Source organism: Fusarium tjaetaba (genome assembly GCF_013396195.1).
Source record: "Fusarium tjaetaba strain NRRL 66243 chromosome Unknown NRRL66243_c0000165, whole genome shotgun sequence".
Taxonomy (NCBI): Eukaryota; Fungi; Ascomycota; class Sordariomycetes; order Hypocreales; family Nectriaceae; genus Fusarium; species Fusarium tjaetaba.
In genome coordinates, this window is record NW_023501361.1 from 65428 (window position 1) to 89693 (window position 24266).

The 24266-nt window shown below is 48.8% G+C and overlaps 11 protein-coding genes across 11 annotated transcripts; 6 read left to right on the forward strand and 5 right to left on the reverse strand.

Annotated features, from left to right (window-relative positions):
- Positions 1-525: 525 nt before the first annotated feature.
- Positions 526-1728, reverse strand: FTJAE_7968 (uncharacterized protein; the record flags this gene model as incomplete). Its single annotated transcript, XM_037354734.1, has 2 exons — positions 526-1489; positions 1541-1728. 2 exons carry the CDS (start codon positions 1726-1728, stop codon positions 526-528), a joined length of 1152 nt encoding a protein of 383 aa, XP_037204908.1.
- A 1758-nt stretch (positions 1729-3486) lies between these two features.
- FTJAE_7969 (uncharacterized protein) lies at positions 3487-3802 on the forward strand (the record flags this gene model as incomplete). The annotated part of the gene is made up of 2 exons (XM_037354735.1): positions 3487-3516; positions 3566-3802. 2 exons carry the CDS (start codon positions 3487-3489, stop codon positions 3800-3802), a joined length of 267 nt encoding a protein of 88 aa, XP_037204909.1.
- Positions 3803-5001: 1199 nt separating this feature from the next.
- FTJAE_7970 (uncharacterized protein) lies at positions 5002-5292 on the reverse strand (the record flags this gene model as incomplete). The annotated part of the gene is made up of 1 exon (XM_037354737.1): positions 5002-5292. The coding sequence occupies one exon, from the start codon at positions 5290-5292 to the stop codon at positions 5002-5004; it is 291 nt and encodes a 96-aa protein (XP_037204910.1).
- A 2631-nt stretch (positions 5293-7923) lies between these two features.
- FTJAE_7971 (uncharacterized protein) lies at positions 7924-8923 on the reverse strand (the record flags this gene model as incomplete). The annotated part of the gene is made up of 2 exons (XM_037354738.1): positions 7924-8793; positions 8870-8923. The coding sequence occupies 2 exons, from the start codon at positions 8921-8923 to the stop codon at positions 7924-7926; spliced, it is 924 nt and encodes a 307-aa protein (XP_037204911.1).
- A 781-nt stretch (positions 8924-9704) lies between these two features.
- On the forward strand, positions 9705-10712 carry FTJAE_7972 (uncharacterized protein; the record flags this gene model as incomplete). Its single annotated transcript, XM_037354739.1, has 1 exon — positions 9705-10712. The coding sequence occupies one exon, from the start codon at positions 9705-9707 to the stop codon at positions 10710-10712; it is 1008 nt and encodes a 335-aa protein (XP_037204912.1).
- Positions 10713-11850: 1138 nt separating this feature from the next.
- FTJAE_7973 (uncharacterized protein) lies at positions 11851-13156 on the forward strand (the record flags this gene model as incomplete). The annotated part of the gene is made up of 5 exons (XM_037354740.1): positions 11851-11994; positions 12058-12094; positions 12143-12602; positions 12648-12778; positions 12828-13156. 5 exons carry the CDS (start codon positions 11851-11853, stop codon positions 13154-13156), a joined length of 1101 nt encoding a protein of 366 aa, XP_037204913.1.
- Positions 13157-13317: 161 nt separating this feature from the next.
- On the reverse strand, positions 13318-14595 carry FTJAE_7974 (2-polyprenyl-6-methoxyphenol hydroxylase; the record flags this gene model as incomplete). The annotated part of the gene is made up of 1 exon (XM_037354741.1): positions 13318-14595. The coding sequence occupies one exon, from the start codon at positions 14593-14595 to the stop codon at positions 13318-13320; it is 1278 nt and encodes a 425-aa protein (XP_037204914.1).
- A 1088-nt stretch (positions 14596-15683) lies between these two features.
- Positions 15684-18086, forward strand: FTJAE_7975 (large-conductance mechanosensitive channel; the record flags this gene model as incomplete). The annotated part of the gene is made up of 4 exons (XM_037354742.1): positions 15684-16197; positions 16245-17480; positions 17526-17792; positions 17845-18086. 4 exons carry the CDS (start codon positions 15684-15686, stop codon positions 18084-18086), a joined length of 2259 nt encoding a protein of 752 aa, XP_037204915.1.
- Positions 18087-18228: 142 nt separating this feature from the next.
- FTJAE_7976 (triacylglycerol lipase) lies at positions 18229-19421 on the reverse strand (the record flags this gene model as incomplete). The annotated part of the gene is made up of 2 exons (XM_037354743.1): positions 18229-19159; positions 19204-19421. 2 exons carry the CDS (start codon positions 19419-19421, stop codon positions 18229-18231), a joined length of 1149 nt encoding a protein of 382 aa, XP_037204916.1.
- A 508-nt stretch (positions 19422-19929) lies between these two features.
- On the forward strand, positions 19930-21879 carry FTJAE_7977 (transcription factor; the record flags this gene model as incomplete). The annotated part of the gene is made up of 3 exons (XM_037354744.1): positions 19930-20231; positions 20277-20304; positions 20353-21879. 3 exons carry the CDS (start codon positions 19930-19932, stop codon positions 21877-21879), a joined length of 1857 nt encoding a protein of 618 aa, XP_037204917.1.
- Positions 21880-22585: 706 nt separating this feature from the next.
- Positions 22586-23931, forward strand: FTJAE_7978 (methyltransferase; the record flags this gene model as incomplete). Its single annotated transcript, XM_037354745.1, has 8 exons — positions 22586-22606; positions 22655-22707; positions 22752-22847; positions 22889-22930; positions 22982-23048; positions 23094-23434; positions 23482-23820; positions 23871-23931. 8 exons carry the CDS (start codon positions 22586-22588, stop codon positions 23929-23931), a joined length of 1020 nt encoding a protein of 339 aa, XP_037204918.1.
- Between the last annotated feature and the right edge of the window lie 335 nt (positions 23932-24266).

Sequence of the window (24266 nt, forward strand, 5' to 3'; positions counted from 1 at the left end):
GTGCAACTAGATCCGAGGGTTATCGAGATTTGCGGAGCTTATCTCCCTCTCCTCATTCAGAATCCCTGGATCTCGGCTACACGACCTGGTTTACAATTAGTAATAGCTCACCTATAAGTCAATTCATGCCAATATCAATAGCGCACCAACGTTTTACCACCAATTTTCAGTCTATTCAGAAACTTCTGTATCTATCTACTCACTTGAGTACCCGTCGACATAACTCCGCCCATCTGATCACCCCGTAAGCCCTACTCACTTGAGTAAGCTTGCTACGAACGATCATTATGGACTGAACACTCGTTTTTCTTTCTTTCTTTCTTTTTTTTTTTGTTGCTCACTTGAGCAACTCTGTATGATAGTCCTGCTTAGCTATGTCACTCCCATGTAGATCTACTCACTTGAGTATTGCTGTGAGAATGACCAGCACATTCCAACACATCTCCCAAGCCCCAACGAGTCCATACACTTGTACGTACTCCTTATTCCGACATCCACAGTAACAAAGGGAAACCTTCTTCCCACCTACTCGCTTGAGTAAGCCCGATTGACCTGTCCAGGATAACCCAGATTGTCTCGGAGAAGGGGGTCCTGCGAAACAAGGTGGCCATAGCGGTCCATCCAAGCTTCACTTCCAACAAATCTCCAAGCAACTACAATGCCGTATTCACAGGAGATCTCCTTGTCAAAATCGAGGTCCAGGTTATCAAGTGTAGGGTGAGTCGCGGGAACCTCCTTCTTAAATCCAGCTCCCTTGTAATGAGCTCGCAGCTGGTCGCGCGTCAGGGTGATGGCCTCGATTGTTGTCCCATCGGGGTATGAGTCTGGTTCTGATGAAATCTCAACCTCTTGAACCAACCACTCCTTCCCAGTGTCCAAGGGAGACAAGGCATGTATGGCCAGCCCTTCCGGAGCTGGAAGGTCGAGGTCCCGACAGTCTTTATACGTCCGCAGAGCCACAGAAACCACGTCGTCGGTGACTGGCACTCGAAGATGTTTCATTCTCAAAGCTTCCATCTCTTGCAACATCCTGTGGTACAGTGCACGGCCATCATCATCATCGGAAGAATCCATGAAAGAATTCCCGTAATGCTGCTTTAGCTCATCGAGACAGCACATTCTTATCGTTGTTGCCTGCTCGATAAATAACCCCGAAGCGTCATTATGATTACGAAGATACCATGAGACGGGCATCACGCTTGCTGCGTAAAGCAGCAAACTACCCTTGCGGTCTTGGTTGAAGTCAGGATGATCGTCTTTCTCATCATCTGCGAAGGAGCGGATGAATTCAAGATGATCGTCGTTCTCATCATCTGAGAAGGAGCGAGTCAATTCCTGAAATTTCTGAATCTCCTCAAATTTGCGCCGAAGCCTAGATTCATTATATTTGTCAATGAATAGCATGACACTGCTGTACGAAAGGCTGATCATGCTTTTTAGGATAGCCAAACAAGACCTGGCGATGATAGCTGCAGGAACGCGATCGAAACTGTGGGCAAGATTCTCCATGGAAATGCGGAGGCTATCCAGCTGACTCTACATGAGCTTCTTCTTGAGCTCATGCATGGTCTCTTCTGAAATTTGTGACATCTCTAAAATCTGTGGCAGGTCTTCAAGAATCGGTATGTCTTCTGAAACTGGTGACATCTCTTCACAAGTCTGTAGCATATCTTCTGACAGTGACATATCTTCTAAAAGATACCTGATCTCTTCTGAAAACTGTGCCATCGTGAATGTAGAGATATTGGAGGTGTGTGTGTGGTGAAGATTTCGAAGAATGGTGATGAGAAGGTGTAGTGTTGGAGGTTGGTGGTTTACACTGCTGTGGATGAGAATTTATCTTCTTGCGCGGCCCTATCCGGTATTTAAAGACATAAATCAGAAATTGACTTGTCACTTGTTCAAATTGAACTAGCCTCATTGCATTCTCCATTGTACTGAAACCTTTGCTCTCTATCTTTTGGCTGTCACTGCTATGATATTTTGGTATATCTAAAATTGAGTTGCTAGGTAATACTTGATCATCTCATATTGACTGCGCATTGTCTGTGTACCGGGTTAGCTACGGCTTAATTAAAATACCTAGTCTACTTATTGATACTTTGCAGTTTGAACACCAGATGAATAAAGGATAAGCTCTGATGAGTGTGAAAGGACATGGGTGAACATGGAATAAAGTCTTTGACTTCACTTTAGGGATGAGAACACGTACTAAAACAACGCTTAGAATTTATAATGAGCAGCATATAGAATCTGAAAGATTAATCATGTTCTGTAGTTTAACTGACTAGTATCTTGAACTAGAGTGATTTTGCTTCTGTGTAATATCTTGCAGACTTACACGGTCCCTGGGGTCATAGTGACTGACCAAAGGCATGTGCTCATACTATAGTCGCTTTATTTACAGGCTACCTTGGGGTCTATAGTAATTAGTGATTCAGCTTCAACATCTGTAGCGAGATGTTCCTATTCACCATAAACGGCGAGCTTGGGGCATTGGATGGTCTGAGCTGTAGCGTAAGAAGTTATCAGTGGAAACAGGAAGAAGATGCCAGGTTTTCAGGCTTATGATAATATCATAAAAGTCGAGATAAGATTAAATTAAACAACATTGAAGTCTGGTTGATCGTAATGGGCTATTATGAGACTGAGATCAAGTATATTTCAATGGTTAGGGATGAGTTATGATGTTTAGATTGCTCCTGTGGCTCGCGTGCCTCTCCATTATCAGTAAATCCCAACATGAACCTCTATAACACCGTTCACTTCCGACGCGAGTGCGCGCTCCAATTGTGAAGAATACGCACTCAACATCTCCCCGTCCCAATACATCACCAGAAGTTCCTCTTTCGTACCACGTCGAGCGTTAGTGAAAGATCGCCCAAACCGTGCGCAAGTCTCCCCAGCTGCCTTCGCCGCCAGTATTGACGAGCCTCGACTTCTGCCGCTGATGAGCCATCCTCGGAGTTCATCGAAACAAAGCGAGACTGTGATACAAAAGGAGGTATCTAATTGGTGGCGGGTCTTCCCCTTAACTACAAAGACTACACTCGCTTCCTCCCCAAACTTCAAGCAACCTCGACTCGACTACGGTATATCTTTGAGAGTCTATGGAGCAGTCGCCACTTCCTTCTCCAAAGCCAAATTTAATGCATTATTAGAGATCGGCCGCCGTCGTGACAAATTCTTTTCCTCGATCAGCGACATCGTCTAGCCGATATAATCAACAGCAACGAGAATCGCAAAGATTCCCAGTCGTTGGCGCGCTCACTGGATGGACAGTTCCACTATGTTTATTCTAGATTGCCAAACATTGTGACTAACCTTGCATACAGTCAACGCCCAAAGTAACTCGCCACGCTCGCCGAGGAGTATCTAAAGATAGATCAAAGCGGTCGTTTTTTGCTCTCTACCACATCGGAGGCATCTGCCGTGTCAGTATGGAAGCTTCTGGACTACACAGTACTAGAAATCATTGTGATCAGAATGAAGAACGAGCAATTCGTCTTTCCAGAGGTATGTCCCTCCGTTGAACAAAAGAACAGGCTACGCCTAATGGATATAGCACCTCCGGACGGTCATTGCAAACCTAGCCCATCAGGATCGCCAACTTGTCATCGAACTCTACGACTTTCTCCTTGATGAAGACTGCAAATGCTGCTTGAACCTCCCTATCTTGTTCTCCTATCCGAAGCCATATGCCATTGCCACGGGCTTACGGACATGGGTCAAGATCCAAAGTCTGTATGAATCACGGAATCAGCAGTCGATGGTGAAACAGGCCATGAGTGGTGGTGATTGAATGGAACAGACACTGGTTTAGCCTTAGGACAGTCCATGGAATATGGTCAAATTGTGTAATGATCTACGTAATCACGGATGAAGTTCTAGTCAGTATTGTTCTAGAGACTCTGGGGCAAATAATTGAATTCTCTTTCTCTCTTCTTAACAGTTCTACTAAGCCGCCGACTACTGGTTGAAGCGTTCTGTGAACCTCCAACTTTAGGAGTGCTTAACCGTGCACTTTCTTACCAATATCGCCCAACCTCATACAGTCCATACATGGTATGCTCCCCGCAAACCTGACAGGAACTATCCCTCTCTTCTTTAATCTCCTGTCGACATTGCCTCCCCCTTCTCTTGGCCGTTTCGCATTCCTCTCTTCCCAGGCCCTGGTATGCGAGTTTCTCTCGACCGTTGGGGTCTTTCTCGCAGGCACCGCAAAGGGTGCGACGATACAGGTCCTTGCACATGATTGAAGCTGTTGGAGGGTATTCTCGTAAGCTTGGTTGATTGGATGAAAGGTTTGGAAGTGAGTTGAGCTGCTTGGAGAGTGGGAGGGCTTGCGGGACTACATATAATAATTCTGATCGGGTTATAATGCGATCAATGTGAACAGGTGTATATACTGATGGTGAATTGGTCAAATAAGGTAATGATTCAGGCTTTACACGGCAATGACAGCGAAGGAGAACTCGGTGTTCATGTTGAACAGCAACCCTTTCTGCATAGGCACTCTGAGTAATGGCTCAGTCATCCATGCGAACGCTCAGTGAAGCAGAGCTGCAGTGAGCTCTTACGGACTAACGTTCAGTTGACAGACTTAACAGATGGGGTTTATATCATGCGCCTTACTTGGACCAACGTTCACGACTGTCTCGCTCTATTACTTCACTGCTTCACCTCAAGTGAGTTCCTTGATCTTATAGCCTACCGAACACATCAGAAGTCACACTGGTTTTGCTTCACAGGCTCATGCCGTGCATTAGAGACCTCGTTGAGGCTTGGCATTTACCGCCGAACAATGTATTTATTTACTACACTTGCGACGGAGAAATTAGGTACTATGACCCGCTGTATTGTCTTCCTGAGCCTTCTGAGACTAGGCCTTCCTACGATCCCAGCCTTCCATCGTTATATGGTGCAGAAACCTTACTCAGTGCTTTGTGTTAGTTGGGGGCTTGACAATGCACTTGGTGCTGGCATAGAAGCATATTTGTCCTACTTCTTGCCAAACACCTTCTTAACCTTATCCGCGAATGAGCTAGTCTCTTTCTTGGCGACTTCTTGTCGGATCTTTGGTTGATAGTCATATGGTTCCGTGTAGCATGTGCCACGAGCTGTATTGGCATGGCATGCTGGACACAGCCATGCCTCGTTGACCACAATCTCCTTCTTTCCTGTACAGGCCTTGCGCTCCTTGACGGCTTCGCATTCCTCCTTGCTGGTAAGCGCGAGATCCTCGGCTTCACAGTTGCCGCAGGTTCTGGGTGTAATTGTGATGGTACACATGGTGGTTGTTGTTGTAGTGGTAGCTTTTGGTGTTGTTAAATGGAGATTGGGGATTGGGAGAGTCAAGAGTTGAAGTTGTAGCAACGGGTATATATACTGTCCTCTTTGTTGTGATGGGATGACGCTCGAACATAATTTCTGAACAAGAAACCGAGAGACAAAGAGACATCATGACTTAATGTCACCGCCTGCAACGGTGAAAGGGATCAAACGGGTCCAACAAAGAGCATCAGGTGTTCGTTAACAAGGCATAGCCAGTGAACAATGCCAGGCAGTGACAAGGCGAAAACACCGGACCACCAAGCAGCGACGATGCAAAAGATGCTCGTCCATGGGCAGATTGTTGACATGATCCAAGGCTTGACTCCAAGTCTTCTCAATTCATGAGACTAAAGATATTATGGTCTACGAAGAGCACTTCCAAGAGTACGTTACGGGATGTGGCCATGATGATGGACCGCTATATCCACAGGAGCTTTACAGCTAGTATATCGCGGTGAGTATTGGGCTACATTCAATCTTCCTTGAACAAAAATAGAAATAAGCCACGGAGTAAGATGGCAGATCTCAGAGTGAGACAAGGGCAACAAACATTCACAATCACATCACGACGCCGAGACTGCGATACCAATCATCGCGTCTCGACCATCTTCCTCACTCCCGAAGACAAGCCCCAGAAAGCAATGAAAAGAATAAAAAAGAAAACACGCCTGTCAGACGTCCATCAACACCCACCCCAGCCACGCGCCCAAAGGCAAGACCACAGCTGGGGTCGAGATCATCAAGTAAACCATCTCTATACAGCAGCTGCACTAGGCAGTTACCGCCATCCTTGCGGACAGAGCGAGAGGACCAAGAGGGTACTCACTCTAGGGTGTCGAGGATATACATTCATCAACCAGGGTGGGATCTGTGGCTCTTTTAGGGAACCAAGAGAAGGTCGAATACTATAGAAATGATTCTCCTGGAGGCGGTTGTTAGCGATCGTTCGGTGGGTGGAGTGTGGCGGTAGTAGGTAGGGGGGGACGTACTGAAGTATTGTCGACATGAAGAAGAAAAGAAAAAAATCCCAAAGGTCGAAGGAGGATCGGTTTTTTATAGAAAGTGATAGTGGGGCTTGGGAGGTTGCGCCTGAGGCAGAGTGAAAACTCTGATCTGGACCCAGCCACTTTTTTTTGTCAGCCTCATTTCGCTACTGGGGAAATGCGACCAGGTTCAGTGGGTATCGTGACGTCGCGATTGAATGAGACTTCTGCAAATAATTGAGGCTGCCAAGTAGTGAGTGATTCTATTACTACAGAAACACTGCAAAGGCCCGATGAGAACAGAGATTTCACCCAGCGGTGAATGTCTGCAATGGATCCATCATTGCCGAAAACTCGTCAGAGGAGCTGGGCACTAATGGGGCTTGAGACAGCGGTCGTGGACAATATCGCTGAGCATCATGTAGATCACTAATTCTGTAGGGTAGCTCTACGTGCGTTTACTGGCAGATGCGCATTACATCAATAAAGGAGCTTTGACAGAAGGTTGATGAGGGGAGAATGTAAGCAAAATGTTCTCATTTGAAACATCATTAAATTGAAGCCATGCTCTAAATAAGGAACTGTGGTTCAATGCAGGTTTCTGCTCAATTTTCTGCGTTGCAATCTGCCTCGTGGTTCCAGGATCGCATTAAATGCATTCAGCTGTGTTTGGCATCAGGACGCGAAACAAATACAGCACCAAATAATGACCAAAGCTTATTTAGGATCAGAGTGACATCCAGCGGCAAATCCAGATAATGCAACAGCAGAGCGCCACGAATCCCATCGTCTCAATAGGAATTACAGACTGTCAGAGATGTGATCAATGTTGTCAATATGTCTGAGACTGCAGCCCAGCAGACCGACCCACTGAAACGCGCTTGAGAACCCACTAAAGCTGCATGAATATAGGGCGCAAACCCACCAGAGTCTAGCACATACGACCAAAGGTAGTGGAAAATACGGGATCCCGTCCGCTCTCCCATAGTCAAGCCACTNNCGAATCCCCGCTGTTGTATGTATCTTTTGCCATTTTGCCCTCCGAAATGGCTTGATCTATTGCGTTGAATCTTCGTTTTTTGCTGGTCGCAATGTTGGTTGTTGGTTGCGCTGTGACCCCTGTCCTGTGCGCTCGCTCAACCAGTCATGGCGGGGTTCAGCTTGTCGGAAAATCATTGAATATCTCGCTCAATTGACGACAGTGCTTTTTCTCCGGTGCGCACAAGAGATCGACTGATCTGATCATTCATCCTGCTGCAGTGGAGGCCTGGCTTGTATCTTGTCATGTATATCTGCAAGGGCGATCTCCCTTTTACGCATCTCCCGGTCCCCTGAAGGCGTTGTTGGTACCCTCCTCCTGTGTTGAGAACTGCCTGGCAAAAGTCTATACTCTTAACAACAGTATTGTCATAGGTAGCAGCTGCACTCCAGATCACACAAAACCGAATTCCATTAAGCAGATACACAAGTAGCACCGCCCATTTTACATACTGACCAGCAAATATCATCCAAGTACGCAAGCACGTTCCTAACCAAGCCCATGGGATCAAACACCCAAACAGAACACATGGAACCAAATGACTCCAGACCCATCAACAAAAGCCAGCTAAGCCGCACCAAGGAACCAAGTAGTCCTATCATCCCTATCCCTCGGAATACCCCCAGGATGCATAAACGTCATCTCAACTCTATGTTTCGTAACCGGCTTCTTCTGCGCAATCCTCAACTTCTCAAAATACACATACGCCCCGTAAAACACACTACTCTTCGCCCCAGCATTACTCCCCTTCGCCTTTCTAAAGTCCGAAAGCTGCTTTGACTGTATTCCTTTGCACGTGGGCGCCTTGAACTGCGCGTAGATGTCCCTGCAGAACTGCGCCTGCGTCACGCTGGGGATCTTCATGTGGACGTTTATCTTGCGGCGGATCTCATCGCAGTCGTCATAGATGGGAACATCATCTGTTTCTTCGCCTTCTAGGTGGATATCACTGATATCGGGGAGTGTTTTTGTAGGTGCAGCTTTAGAGGGAGTTCCGTCGGCAGTATCCTTCTTACTCTCTTCGCGCTGGCGTTTCTTGGTACCGGGCATTTTGAGACCCATGACTTCACGCTGTTGAAACCATACATATGCATTGCGCCAGACAGAACTATTACACCCGCCAAAGGGACCTTTCTGCTTGAGGAATTTGTTAAGGGAGTTTGAGTTTGTACCGGTAGCTCCGCAGAACTCGGCCTTGTTCATAACGCCCGAGTCAAAGAGCTTGTTTAATTTGGTGCGGATTACATTGCAGCTGGGAAGGCTATCGTTCTCAAAAGTGTCATAGTCGACGGTATCGTTCAGGTCTGCCTTGTATGCAGCGATTTCTTCATCAAGGGACAGTTCAGCCTTGCGCTTCTTGCTAGAAGCTGGGGTTGTCTTTTTCGCAGGTGTAGACTTTGGAAGGGCATTTTCTTTGAGTGTAGCTGCTTCGGCTTGCTTGTTTTGATGATATTCTCTGTGAGCTGCGAATGGTCAGTGAGGAGCTGAGTGAGGGCGTCAGTGCGGATCTGACCGCTTTCATAGCGTTCAAGACCTCCGGCTGGAGAGGCGCGAGAGGCTCTGGCATTGTGTAGGGTCTTGCTTGGAAGTTGGTCTCAATTGAAGGTAGTTTTCATGCGTATTGATAATTTGGTTGGCTGGTTGTACAGTTGATGGAGATGAACGCGGTCCAGTGGGTCTACGTCACTTCGTGTTCATCTCGCGCCACTTTCATGCTTATCGATTAGATATCAATGGTGGAGATCGTCACAGATAATCTCTACCTATTACCATAGCTAAATTATGCTGGCGGTCAAAGTAGATGCCATCAGTCACAAACGCCGAAGTGAAAGACCTGATACAACCCCGCACCCACAAATCCCTGAAGCATTCCCATTCTACCTCCGCTAGCATCAAACAAGCCCAAGTCCGCAGATCCGTTTTCGGTACCATTGAACAACCATGACGGGCATATACGCAGCAATGTCTTCATTCTGGGTTGACAGCAACGAGGTTAATAATCCATACGAAGGAGAAGCACGCTGCATGATATGCGACGTCAGCTTTCACATCGGACGTCATCGAACAAATGGAGAACACCCTTCTGCAGCATGGAATAGCCACACAGATGATGACATAGAAGAAGCATATCCCAGAAGACAATACTGCGAGCAACCAGATTGTAGTCCATTCCGAGAAACGGCTCAGAACACAGGACTTGTTTGCTCGCACCCAGAAATCTCGACTATATCCGTTTTGAACATGTTTCTGGGCCTAACTGCAGGTCGACCGGTGCATACCACGGAAGCCGCATCTCAGCCGAGGCAATGAGAGAGTGCAACACGTACCAGAACCTTGTAGCAGCTGAGATGTGCGACGGGGAGCCAAATGAATACGAACGTGAAGATTTCGAGAATCTGGGCTGTTATGCACTCAATGGTTTGGGAGACCCCGCGAAAGATAGTCAAAGGGGACGCGACAGAGCACAGGCCTTCCCAAACCGCTGTAATTCTCCAAGCGGAGACGACGTCAAGGCAGGGGACATGTCGTTTCATCCGACATGCTTCGAGATTTTCAAGCGAGCGTCGATATATCGATACGGCTTTGTGCATATCGAGGCACTTATGAGTTGGGGCCATGTAAGAGGGGAGCCACAGTTTCAGCTGCCAGAACATTCTGCTGTGAAGAGGGCGAGGCAAAGACTCTGGTTACATCATGCCGGCGACGAGTTTCTAGCCGCGAACCCGTGCTTCGTCCCCGGATTGCAGGATATTTTTGATTCAGTGCAGAATACCTGCAGTTCTGATGACATTTCCTCCGATGTAGCTTCCCCGAACTCTACAGACATATTCTCCAAGCTTCCGCAAGAAATCAAGTTGGACATTCTACTGCAGCTTGATTCCTGGGATATCGCCAACCTGCGCCTATCGTCACGAACATTCCGCCATCTCCCGCAATCGCTCTTCTACCACTTGACCCAGCGCGAACTCCCCTGGCTGTACGAAGCATGGACATCCGCCCCGCTGTCATTCTTCGTCATGACAACGGCAGCAGAGCAGCGAAGACTCGGCAAGCCCTTGGACAAAGTTCGTTTTCAATTGGCCGGACGACGTAAATGGGGCGGTGGATCTGAAGAAGAGGCAGCAGACATCGCGAGGTTGGCCGCTGAAGAAGTCGAGCTTGCAGAGAGGCAGAGGCAGAGTTACAGGTTTACGCCGGTGAAGATGCTGGACCGCGGGAGGACGAATTGGACAAGATTGCGGGGGGAGTTGAGCCGACGGTGGGGAGAACTGCCGGGATTGAGGAACAGGAGGAGGATTTGGAATAATTGCCAGGAAATCATGGAAATTACAGACAAGTATAGGCTTCTGTACTGATGTTACGGACTGAGGTGAACGGGGGCTTGATGAATGCTGATTGCCGATTGAACTCACCAGGGCAGGGCAGGGCAGCTTATCGCGGTAATTACCAAAGCGTCACTCAATAAACAAGTTTGCTCCCCAAGCACGGTCCATACTGCATCCTCATTCCTTTATTCTGCGAGCAAACAATTTCGTATTAAAATGAGTCACGCTCACAGCCTGCCTCACGAGGCTGTTGTGTGTTTTGTCCACACCACTTCGTCGGCGATCGTCCAGCCTGTCTTTCAATTGAACATGCGCGCGATAAGCAACAAAGAAAGCCTCATTTTAACGGGGGCGGCACATTTCAACGGCTAACGCTGGGCCAAGTGGGGTCTCGACTCGCTCCAAAGTCTGGGGTAGAGTCCACTCCTATCGACCCCGGCCGTTATGACGTGTACCCAAAACCCAATTCCTCTCAAATTCCAATCCTCTGTCCCTCCAAAAACACCAAAAAGAAGAAAAGAAGGGCTGTAGAACAAATCTCACCGACAGGAGACTAACCTCCATCAAGAAGGTATTTAAAGCCTAAAAGAAAAGCCTATCTCTACAATGTACATGACCAGACTCGAGAGATAACGACTGCGTTTTTTCAGCTTGGGCCAATTGAACCCTTATCTCGGCGGTCACTTGATCAGCGTCGCAGTGTCTCTCCTTTGATTCGTTGCAAACAGAGTGTGTGTGGGCATGAAAGATGACTGCGCGACTTTTTCCCCCATTGAGCGAATGCAAGAGTGATGCGGACAAGGGTTGAAAATAAGGCAGCCATTTTATCCAAAGCTGACGGGGCGTATCTCTCTCTCCCAAGTCACCGTATCAGTGGCCGTCTTGTTCTGCTCTTTTCAGCTTTGGTGCTGGGGGGAGTTGGTTGCACAGCACAGCTTGGGGCCTGTCAACGTTGTGGCAATGCTAATTGCTTGGCCCCAAGCACCTAATCTAAGGCCCAAATCCTACGCGCTCGTATCTCTCCTTCGGCATAAAGGCTCACCCAGTCGCCCCTCTTTTTTTCTTCCATCCTCTGCTCTCTCCCCCCCGCTCTCGCATCTCTTCGCATTTTCGTTTCCAACGCAAATTCAATGACTCCCCGCAGCGTTTTGCTGCTGCCGCTTCAATCATGACGGGCCGGGTTCCCAATGTCTGGGCCGCCATTATCATCCCTGTGCCTGCGAGTGCGCTCGCGCTCATTCTTAGGATCAAGGCGAGGCGCATGACTAAGATGGGCGTTGGTTATGACGATGCCTTGTCAATCGCTGCTTGGGTACGCGCCCTCACCACTAAGTTAAGACGTGATTAATAAATGCTCATGCTTATGCTCGTGTAGTTTGTGGCTCTTGGTTATGCAATTCTTCTCATCGTGTGTGAGTGACGCCTCTCTATTCATCCCATCAATTAATTAACAATCTAAGGGACTACATGTTATTACATGGGTCGCAAAATCGGTCACTTCCCCGAAGACAAGATCGATCACATCCTCGAGAAATCCCACGAGATTCTCTTCACCAGCGAGATTCTCTACTCATGGTCCATCTTCCTCAGCAAGATGTCCGTGCTCACCTTTTACCGTCGCATCTTCCAGTTCTCATCTATACGCGTCCCTATTATTATCTTGATGGTATGCTGTGGATGCTGGATCACCATCCGGACATTCATGACCATCTTTCACTGCATGCCTGTGCAGGCCTACTGGGATAAGTCGATTGACGGGAAGTGTATGAATAATATTGGGCAGTATTATCTAGGAACTGATTTGACGCATTGTTTGATGGATTTTATCATTCTGGCGCTGCCGTTGTTTGAGGTTGTGAGGATGAAGTTGATACTGGGGCAGAAGATTGCTGTCATTGGTATTTTCAGTCTTGGTTCATTGTGAGTTCACTCACTCATAAGGATGACAATCGCTTACACTCTCAGGGTCGGTATTGCGTCCATCTTCCAGATCGTCGAGGCCCAGAAATACACCTCCAACTCACGAGAATTCCCCTACGACTTCTCCCTCGCCATGGTCTGGGCCAACGTCGAAGTCCACCTCGCCGTCTTCACCAGTAAGCCTCTCCCTCCCCCATTCCCATTAACCATCACTAACACCCCCAGGCTGCCTCGCTCTCCTCCGCCCCATATTCCGCAAATTCATCCCAGGCCTCTCCTCCGGCAACACAACCTATCCCGCCAACGGCCTCAGCCACGCCTCAAACACCTACACCAACTCCATCGCCATGCGCCGCTCCCGCAGCCCACGGGACGTCGAAGAGGTCATTGAGGGCCAGCGTGCGTACGCCTATCTGGACTACGACGCAATCAGCTTACCAGGCGCCAAAGACGTCAACTCCATATCACGACTGCAGGAGCGTGAACATCACCCACCTAGCATGACTGAGTCTGGAGGTAGAGGTTCCCTGTCGTCGCAGAATAGTGCCCGATGATGAAATTTCCTTGTGATCTGTGATGATGATACCTTGAGCGTTTTTGTTGTATATATACCTTTGTGCGTTTTGACTCATCTTGAGGTGAGTTTTGTAATCATGAGAAGAGATGAATTGCGTGTCTAACTATTATACAGCCTTCTTGATTGATACCCCCCATTTCATTTTTCAGCGTTCAGCACCGGATACTCTGGAAGTTGCCAGTTTGCGATCTTGGAATCAAGGCCCATACCTTGATCTAGTTTGAACCACGATGCCACTTTTCCCAGCGTGTGAAGCATCTGCACACCAAACTGCGTCTTTGGCGCAAACACCGTTCTAGCGAAGGCGCTCTGCTCACCCTGCATACATGTCGCTATCGGTCGATAGACCTCCTCGTATCTCTTGACGCCCTGTAAGACTCCCTTGCTAGGATCTTGGTTGTGCAGAGTCGCTACTTCACCTGCGAGGATGTACGCTCCGACGATACCCCATGTTGTTCCGAAGCCATTCGCAGTCTGAGCATGCGCTGCGTCTCCGAGGGCTACGACACGGCCTTTGGACCATGATCCCGGCGGAAGTCGAACTTCTTGACAGGGCGTGGAGTACAGATCATCTGCCTCTGGTGAATTCTTCAACGCATCCATGAACCGAGCACTCTCCCATTTCCCATCCGCAAAGACATCCGCCCATGCAGCTTTGAGATCATCTAGCTTTCCCGACTTGTGCGCCGCTGCGAGACCCTCGTTCTGACTCTGTATGTTCATGTACACGCGCGTCATGTCCGGGCTGTCCTTTCTTGTACCGAGCCAGCGTGAGACAGGCATGTGACAGAATGTGAAGCGGTTTGTGTCGTGTGGTTTTGAAAGGGTGCTGAAGAAGCCGATGTAACCACCGAGGAAATGTCGTGGATCGGGTGCATCAGGTCCAAGCATGAGCTGGCGCGTCCTGGAACCGGTGCCATCAGCAGCGACGACGAGATCAAAGTCATCTTTCTGTCCATCATCAAAACCGACATGAACCTTTCCATTCGGATCACTCTCATCATCCTGCGTCAGACTAGCAACACTCGTTCCAAAGCGATGCTTCACATTCTGCTTATCCCGCGTAAGCCCCAACAGAATATTCACAAGATCACCACGCATGATCTCATACTCAGTCGTGACACTCTGATGCCCAGTCCCGCTCTCAATCGTCGGAAAAAACACCTTTGTCCGCCCATTCGTATCAATCATCTGCGTCCCAACTTCATGAACATGCTTAGCGCGAATCGCAGGCTCAATACCCATCTTCTTCATGACAGCTACACCCTGATGCCGAAGATCAAGCTGCTGACCATTTGTTCTGGGTTTGGGAGAGCGCTCGATGAGGGTGATTTCTGCACCGGTGCGGGAGAGCCAGTGGGCTACCGAGGGGCCGGCGATGCCTCCGCCTACAACGAGGACTTTGAGTGTGGACATTTCTAGGGAAGGATGGAAATAGTCGGTTATGAATGATGAACAATTGATCTGATAACTTTATTCGCGAGGTGACGTCTAAATACACTGTGATATCGGTGATTTGCACCGGCTTATTTGATGTGAATGGCCCGTCTTACGCCAAAACACCGAGAGACAACACGCAATGTTTCGCAAAAAGCCACTCAATTCAGCCACGAATTATAAGATCGGGGCTTTCGACCCGTTAATTTACTTGTCGGATCTAAGGCTTGATTTCCCCGGGCAGATCAGATGATTTTCTTGTTGCGCTGGTATCGCGGGCCGTCATGTAATTTTCGCATTCCCAATTGAGAGATGCGTCGCGTACGAAGGCTCATCTGCAGCCAACACTTCGCCTGATACGTAATTGTCATTGTTAAATCCCAATAACCTGATTTCTTATCGCTGACGTGTTGTGTTGGTCCTCGGCCCCCAATTCGTGACGGTCCAGAACAGACGTGATAGGCATGCAGCGCGACATCACAGCCCCAATGCAAGGCATAGCCCAAGGCCTTCTAGAAGAACGGCAAGAATCCTTCCATTCTTCGCATTCAATCAGATGCTCCATCTTGGCGTTGATCATTACGCCCAGCCCTGCAGCAATCGCCGCCCGTAGATCTCCCCAAGGCTTAGCACTCTAGAATTCTGTTGCCTGTTGCGTGGGCATAGCCGGGCGGTGGCTGTAACGCTCGTTATTAGCCTAACAGTAATTACCCCAATAACGTGCATTACCCCGCAGGCTTGTTAGTGCACTAGCAATTGGGCTTGGGAGTGAGAATCGGATCATCGGCATGATTTCGATTTATCCTTGTGATCAAATTCCGCTGGGGATGCTTATCCAACCAGTCACACACGCGCCTGCACTGCCTCGCTTGTCCACAAATGATGCAAACGCGGAGAACATGGCAAGATGGAGGGGTCCTGCACCGCGGCACAGTTCCGTGATATAAACTGCCAAGTTTCCTCTTTTACAATCAGATCACACATCAACAAGACGATTACTAACCTCATTTCTTCAAGCAAGAATACTATTTATTACTTTCAAATCAATTACACAGTTACACTTGAAAATGGCCGCCCCTCCGGCTTATCAGGCCGTGGACGATGCACCCGCCCCCATCCAAGATGACCGCATATCCCCATTCACAGATCTCCAAATCGACTCCCTTCCCCACGAACCAGACTCCAGCACTTGTCTCGCCCACCTCCGTCTCCTCTTCGCGTTCGAAGCGCTGAAAGAAGATGTTGGCTACACAGACGGTCTCTGGGGATTATGGGATGCTCGCGCCGATGGAAACATGGTTGTCCATGAGAACGGCGACGTTGATGAGCATCCCGCCGCGGGGGAGTTTAACCGCGAACTAGAAGATAAGAAGAAGTCGCTGAGTAAAATCCGTGAGAAGCGGTGGGCGCTGTTCGTCGCGAGGGCCGTGGATCGGTATGAGGCGTGGTGGAATTCACTTCCGAGGGAACTGAGTCCGTTGACGGAGGGTGCCATGACTGATAAGAACTCTCCGTCTTATGCGCAGTTTCCAGTTGGTGATGCGCCTCGTTGGTGGGAGAAGAAGGCCCTTCCGCCTCTTGGTGAGTCAATCGAAGCTCAAAAAGAGGCAAGCTCTAACAAATTGTAGACGTGTTGATGGTATATCACTCTCACATGCTGAACCCCTACAACTTTCTCGAAGACTGTATCCGTCAAGGCCACCGTCAATTCTGGCAGTCCGGCATGCCATGGGGTCTCGTCAACGCCGCCATCGACGGCTCCTTCAGCTACAACGTCTCCGATGACGATAAAGCTCGCTGGGTCGCTCAAACAGGCCGTCAATGGGAAAACGTCGACGACCCCATCGTCAAGACTATCTCCTGTCCTAACAAGAACTGCGCGCAGGTATTTGACGTTCCCTGGACTACCTGCGGTCTCGAAGAAACACCCAAGTCCCCAGATCGACCTGGTCTCATGGGCGCAGGCTACGGCGACATCAGGTTCGAGGCGCGCTGTCCAAAGTGCAATACCCGCGTGACAAAGGAGACCCTCAGCGTTGTCAAGTTTTGCAAAGATGCTGAGAACGTCGTGTTCAAGAGTTATCCTATGCCGGGGACGATTCTCTGGCCTAACAGCGGAACACCCGTCCCCATCACCGTCCGCAAGGGAAATTTATTCGATCAGCGCATGTTTCCCAATCGTATGATTCAGCACGTTTTGCGCATTCAGATCCAGAATCTTCTTGATTCACCGGATCCTGAGGATCCGCCTACCATGGAGACTGTGCGCAAGTTGATTGAGTCTGAGGCACTTCTCAAACCGAGTGCTCTTTCTATTATCAACGGCAGTGTTTCAAGTGGTCGAGCGGGCCTCGTACCAGCTTTTTCAAAAGTCTGTATTCGCAAGATGATGTCTCGCTACTGGGAGAACTTCAGCCCTTTCGCTCTCGATCTCTGCGGCGCTGTGATGCGACAGGGAATCTTTGCTGAAAAGATGTGCAAGCTCGACTGGCTGCACTCCCCTACCGCACGAGAGACCATGGACAGATGTTGTTTGAAGTATAATCGCTTCATGAGGATCATCGCCAAGAATCCCAAGAAGACTGCTGTTCCTACTCTTGATGTCGATCTCGGCTGGCATACTCACCAGCTCATGCCATTGTCGTACTTTATGTACACCACCAAACGAGTGTTCAAGTACGTGCGGCATGATGACAAGATCGAGGATGAGAAATTAAACGATGGGTTTGAGTGGACGAGCAAGATTTACCAAGAGATGTTTGACGAGGTCTACTCAGAGTGTACATGCTGGTACTGTGAGAGCGTACGAGCCGCACACGTAACATCAATCGGCCGCGTCCTTAAGCTCTCCCACAGCGAAAAGAGTAAGTTACCTCAATTTGTACAAGAAGCATGACTGATAAATCTAGTTGCCGACAAGTTTTACGAGTCTGGAGCAGCAGATATGTGTCCCCCCGACAACTCAGCCCATATCTCCTCCCACAACGCCGTCCGCACATCAAACGAAGGCCTCGTCGCAGCAAGCCACGTTGAAAAAGTGCAAAGCAGACTTCGAGAGGTTCAGAACAAGCGCCTGGAAGAGAACTACCAAAAAGCGTGTAAGCGCGCTGAGAAGAAGGGGCGTAAGCTTCCTCCCAAGGATCAGTACTACGATCACTGGGGTTATTCCTACTGGAGTGAGTCTACCTCTCCCTGACCGAAAAGTTAAGTGCTGACTGATATGTGTAGTGTATGGGCCCTTTATGGCACCGATTGTGTTTGTTCCGGTGGCGTATGCGTATGGAGCTGCGCCTGGGTGTGCGGCGGGAAGTTGTGGAGGGAATGCGGCGGGTGGAGGATGTGCTGGTGGTGGAGATGGTGGTGGTGGATGTGCTGGAGCTGGAGGCTGTGGAGGAGGAGGGGGAGGATGCGGCGGCGGTGGTGGATGCGGAGGAGGAGGAGGTGGTTGTGGTGGTGGTGGAGGTTCTTAAGCAATTCGCTGGTATATCAGTCGATGGAACTTCTGTATTGAATGATGCCCCTATAGATAGCTAATATGACCAAGTACTCAGCGATGAACTGACCAATTCTTGAATATGTATGTTTCCTACTGCATCTATCTCGATCTATCTCTCAAGCAAACGGCCCATCAAACAACCACTTCCCAATCACCTTCTGAGCTTCTATCAGCTTCAACTCAGCATCCTTAGACAACTCTTTATCCCCATGAAGCAAGACCAGATTCTCATACTTATCATACGCATGAATCTGATCCAGAATCAACAGCCATCTATAACTTCCCTCTTTAGTCTTCGTCTCAAACGAATACCTCTCATCATCCAATATCAGCTCCCCCTTAGGCCCAATTTCTTCTCTCCCTACAGTCTCACTTCCAATCTCTCTCCCCGTCAAGCCACAGATCATTCTCCACGATTCTCCCGCCAGCATGTCAAGCTCACATGCCAGGAAGAAGATATTCGGCGGGAGTTGCTCTTTCTTAGCGAAAATAGGATTCAGCAATGGATCATGATGGTCTTGACCGGGTAGCGTGTACGCAGCTTCGAAGACAGGTGAAAGTGGAAATAGCATGTCCGTCTTCTTTGCTCGAAATCCTCCAAATGAAGGCTTCCACTGACGAGTCTGTATCTTGTACTCTTTCCTCACTGACATGTCGACGACTGCATACATTGGCACAACGGTCTTGATACGACGCACGCCATCGCCACTGCCGCTCATGCTCGGGAGGAGGGATACAGAGAGGGCTAGGTTTCCGCCAGCTGATGAGCCCATGATCGCAACGCGGTCTTCGTCAATTGGGAGAGTTGAGTCGGAGAGAGCAGCCAGGATGAGGGCTTCGAGGTCGTATATCGGGGTTGGGAAGTGAGTACGTGGTGACTTTGAGTAATCCAGCGCGATGACGAGAACAGAGTGCATGTTGGCGAATGTATAGTTGAAGTGGTCGTCATCACGAGGATCGCCCATGACGAAACCGCCGCCATGGATGGTAAACACTGTAGGAAGCTTTTCTTCAGAGGTTTCATCGAAAGTTTTGGGAAAGAATATTCTTTAACCGTTAGATCTTGTCAGAACCGTGAGTTAAAGACGTACCGTAGGGACAACTTTGGTCGACACGCGTATGTCTTTGTAAGACTCGGCGCATTAGCAGGCGTCACGAACTTTTCTTTCAACGAGAGACCATAGTTCGCAACAACGATAAAGGCTCGTAGCGCATAGGCTATGACGGAGCATTTGATGGCGGTTAATTTGGGGAGAGGTTCTTTAAAGCGCCGATGGGCCTCGTCGAGGGTGATTTTGTCGTCTGGCATGGTGTTCAATTGAGTGAGACAGAGTCTATGAGGATGAGGATGTGAGGTTTGGGATTATAAGTAGTCTCGCGTGCCCCGCTACAACGTTCGTATCCGAGCGTGCCTCGGGATGCGAGAAAGTCAATCTTGGTTCGCTGGAACTAGCGCGGTCGAGGCTGAGAGGGAATACGCAATTAATCATCGGCTTCAAACGGCATGTGATTCGACAGGAAAGATCCCTGCGATACTTCCCACGCAACGCTCACGCCTCACGGCAGGCGTTGCGATTTTCCGTTACACATACGTATGGAAGAGCAAAAAAGCTGTATTTACTTTATCAATTCCCATGCTCACCCGCTGCGCATGTATCCCAAGGTCAAACGAACAAACGAACTAAATCTCGGACTTCTCAAATACCGACGCTAAACCCCTCCCAGCCCGGACATCCCCGAATCCTCCGCGCCCCCGAAGCCACCGAAACCACCGACGCTCTCTGTCTCCCTTCTACCTTACACTCCCCATCATCATCATGGCCGAACTACGAAAATACGCTTGTTCAATGTGCGCCCGACGCAAAGTAAAGTGTGATCGTCAACATCCCTGCTCGAATTGTCAGAAGGGTAGAGCAGAATGTACCTACGAAGCGCCTCCTCCGCCGAAACCTCGAAAGAGAGCTGCTGATGAGGATTTGCTGGCGAGGTTGGCAAAGTATGAGGAACTTATGAAGAAGAGTGGTGTGGATTATAGTCAGCATGCTAATGTTTGGGTGACGTCGGGGTTGGAGGCGAAGAGGGAGGATGATTCTACAGTGGAGGATCCTGCGACAGAAGTGTAAGGCGCCCTTTCCATCGAAAGCACTGGAACTGACGTATGAAGGTGTCTTTGGTCAAAATTGAGCCATGAGGTAGGTCATGCAAATCATGATGCGGCGCTGCAACTGACATCATTACAGCTTAAGTATCCCCCAACACTCACACTGCGAAACAACGACGACCCTTTCCTCCATCCCTCACCATCATTCCACTCCATGCTTTTCGACCCCGAATCAAAAGCCTACGATAACCATCCCGAACCAAAACAGATCTTCTTCTACTGGCAGACCTTTGTCGAGTGCGTCAATCCCCTTATCAAGGTCGTCCACGTCCCAAGTCTACAGAAGCGCATTCTAGAAGTAAGCTGGGATGTAGCAAACATACCGAAGCCCCTCTCAGCACTAATGTTCTCCATTTATCTTCTTTCAGTCACCTCCTTATCGTCAAAAGCTTGTCAAGCGTCCTTGGGGAAGGACAGAGGGTCATTGCTCACGCGTTATCGCACCGCTACGGTACGCGCGCTTACGGCAGCTGATTTCATGACGACGAAGGATCTTGAGTCTCTCCAGGCCATGGTGCTGTTTACCTTTTCAAATCCAGAAACAGAACTGGCTAGCACCATGACGGCTGTCGCCATAAGAGCTGGACAGATGATGGGTCTACACAAATCAGACACCGACGCCAAGCTATCCTTCTTCGAGAAAGAGATGCGCATCAGACTCTGGTGGCAGATCAAAGGTCTCGACTCTCGAGTGCGCGCTAGTTCGACACCAGGAATCAAACTCGCAAGATCAGAGTTCGGGGATATTCGACTCCCCTTCAACATCAACGACGCAGATCTTCATCCAGACATGCTCGAACCACCAGTCCAGCACACGGGCCCCACGGAAATGCTCTGCGTGCTGATGAAATTTGAAGTAACACAATGGCTCCGCTCATCTCCTAAAGCAGCCAAAGTCTTTGACTGCATAGCGCCCGGCTTCGGAAGACCTGGAGGATCGACCAAAGCGGAAGACGAAGCGATCAACGAACTTGAAGCTATCTACACGGAGAAATATCTTTCCAAGCTTGATAGAGCGGTTCCCTTTCATGACTTGACGTATGCCATGGCTAAACTGGCTATTGCGAGAATGCGCTTTAGGTTACATCACCCAAGAGCTAGAGCAGCACCAGGCGATGCAGATGTTTACATGACGAAAGAAGATAGCGATATTCTCTTCAATGCAGCACTGTCGTTTTTGGAACTCGTCAACGTGGGCATTGAGAGTAAATTCTCATCCCAGATGTTTACCCATCTTACATCACTCTATCAAATCGATGCTTGGATCTATGTCATCAGTGAACTACGCAAACGACCTTCAGGTCCGAGAATAAATCTTGCTTGGAAACTGGTTGACAGTTTGTATGCTGATCATCCTGAACTCGCGGATAGTGTTGATAATTCGTTATACACTGCCTTTGGGAACTTGACGTTAGAGGCTTGGGAGACGAGGCGGAAGGCGTTGACTGATGGTGAACCGGTGCTGGCTTGTATTGAATTGCTTTGGAGTAAGAGACGGGGACAGGGTGATGCTGAGATGGCCGTTAGTGCACTGGATGCATGGGATTTTAACGTCGGTGATGATCTGTTGGATTGGAATTACTGGAGCGATTTCGTTCGCTTCTAGCCCTTAATAATAGCTTTAGTATTAATGAAGTGACTCAATAAAGTCGTATGACTTGTACGCAGTCTTATTGTCGTACACGCAACCATCTCCAACGTTTCATGGCGTACATGCAGCTGGTGTAATGTCGAGCGCCTCCAATCGCATCACGATAGCATGAGTGGCCAGCAGGTGAACACGTTACAACGGCCCTCCCAGCCTCAAAAAGTTAAACATTCTGCACGACCAATAACCAAGCATCCCACAGTTGGAAAAGCTTGTTGTGAAGACGCCCGTAGCAAGGGTCTTGTCGTCTTGTTAAGCCGTGGTCGCATTAGCGTAGTTGGCCCCGCAGGCTAGAGAAGAGACAAGATATGACAGTTTCTTCAGAAGCATTTCTCATCGTCTTTCGAGATTTGTAACTGTATCGAGATATTCCAAGAATATGGTTATAGGTGTTGCAGATGCAGGTAGTACTCGTTAAGCCATGATTGCTTGCATGATACCCCTTCCAACAAAACAGAGACGAACACCCCCATTGACCCCATATGCAATGCAACTAGCCCCGCCTGTCACTTTCCCAACACTGGATAGCGTCCTCCGTTCATGCATTTCAGCGCCTGCGGCACAGAAGCAACTCAACATGTCATGTAACCACAAAGACATAAAGATACCGTCGACCCCGCACGTGTGAGTTTATTTCGTCCCTTTGTGCTAACATAACGAAAAGATGGCTGCTCAAATTGAAGTTGTAGGTTATTTACTCAGCGTTATGTGATAACGAGTGCTGATATTGTAGGAACCTGAGTTGGACGTAGGGAACGACACGGAGAGTAACTTTAGTGCTGATAGGTATGGTGATGGAGATGAATTTCGGGACTGGGCTGATGGGGTAGTGAAACCGAGTCAACTGCTTCGATCACATCGAGCATTTTCGAGAATAAGTACTTCCAGGGGAGAACTTATGCCAATCCCAAATATGGAAAGCATTGGTAAGTGTTTCGTGATGAGAGTGAGCGTCGCTAATGAACAGGGCTCCCAATGACGAGGCGCAGCTCGAAGCACTTGATCTCATGTAAGTTGATAGCCAGGCACTCTGAGTATGCATTCTGGCTAACTATCTCAGCCATCATTGGTTGACATTAATGCTCGACGACAAACTCTTTCTTGCCCCTATCGGTGATAACCCTCAGGTACGTCTCTTCTTCCCCATAGACTCCCATTTTCACCCGGCGTAGAAAATCCTCGATATCGGCACTGGAACCGGAATCTGGGCTATAAATGTAGCAGACGAATACCCTTCCGCTAGCGTTATCGCTACAGACATCACCCCAACCCAACCAAGCTTCGTCCCTCCAAACGTTGAGTTTCAGATCGATGACGCTCAACTCGAATGGACTTTCGAACCCGAGTCCTTTGACTTTATCCACATTAGATATCTTCAGGGTACTATTGCCGATTGGGATAGATTGTATGGTCAGATGTACAAGGCTCTCAAGCCAGGTGGTTGGTTCCAGCACATAGAGCCTGATCTGCAAATGCTTTCTCAAAACCCCGAGATCAAAGTCGACGACGAGCAGTACGCTCCCTCCCCCTCCCCATGACCAGTATTCTAACGAAATTTAGTATCTTCACACGTTGGGCCAATATCTTCACCCAAGTCGGCGAAACAATCGGCTGCACATTCGATTTCTCCAACAACAAGCTCTCAACCCTCGCCAAAGACGCCGGTTTCGTATCCGTAACTCCGCAAACGCACAAGATTCCCATTGGGCGGTGGCCAAAGGACAAGAAGAAGAAAGAGCTCGGTACTTTTGTAGGTTTGTCGTTTAGCCAGGCCCTGGATGGTTTTGTCAAGTTGCCGCTTTGTGAGATTCTCAAGTGGTCGCCGGAGGAGATGCAGCTTTTTGCGGCGGAGATGAGAAAGGTTCTTATGAATCCCAAGACGCAGGCTTATGGTCATGTGTGAGTTTGATATGTTGTGAGGAATAGGATGGGATGCTAATGTGGTGTAGGTTTAGTGTTTATGGGCAGAAGCCTGAGAGGCCAAAGGAGAGTAGTCCAGCGGTGGAATAGTGTCTTGCTTTGATGGGTTGATAGTTTCGCGGAAGAGATATTGGAATTACTTATGACGTTTATGCTGTTTCACTGAGAGACTGGCATTGAAGCCTTTTACTCTTGAACATCGTGACAAGTGACGCATCCAACACTTCTCCTCTGGAAGGAAACCTCATCCATCCTGTCTTGCAAGCGAGGACAGCAACTCTTTTGAGCTTGGTTTAGCCGCAGATATTCGAGAGATCTAGAGTATGTCGGAATTGTGCCACCGCTGGACACATCAACTATTATATCTTTAGTGATCGGCTGAGTTCGACTCATACATTGCTCCGGAATAAGATGTAGCAGATGTT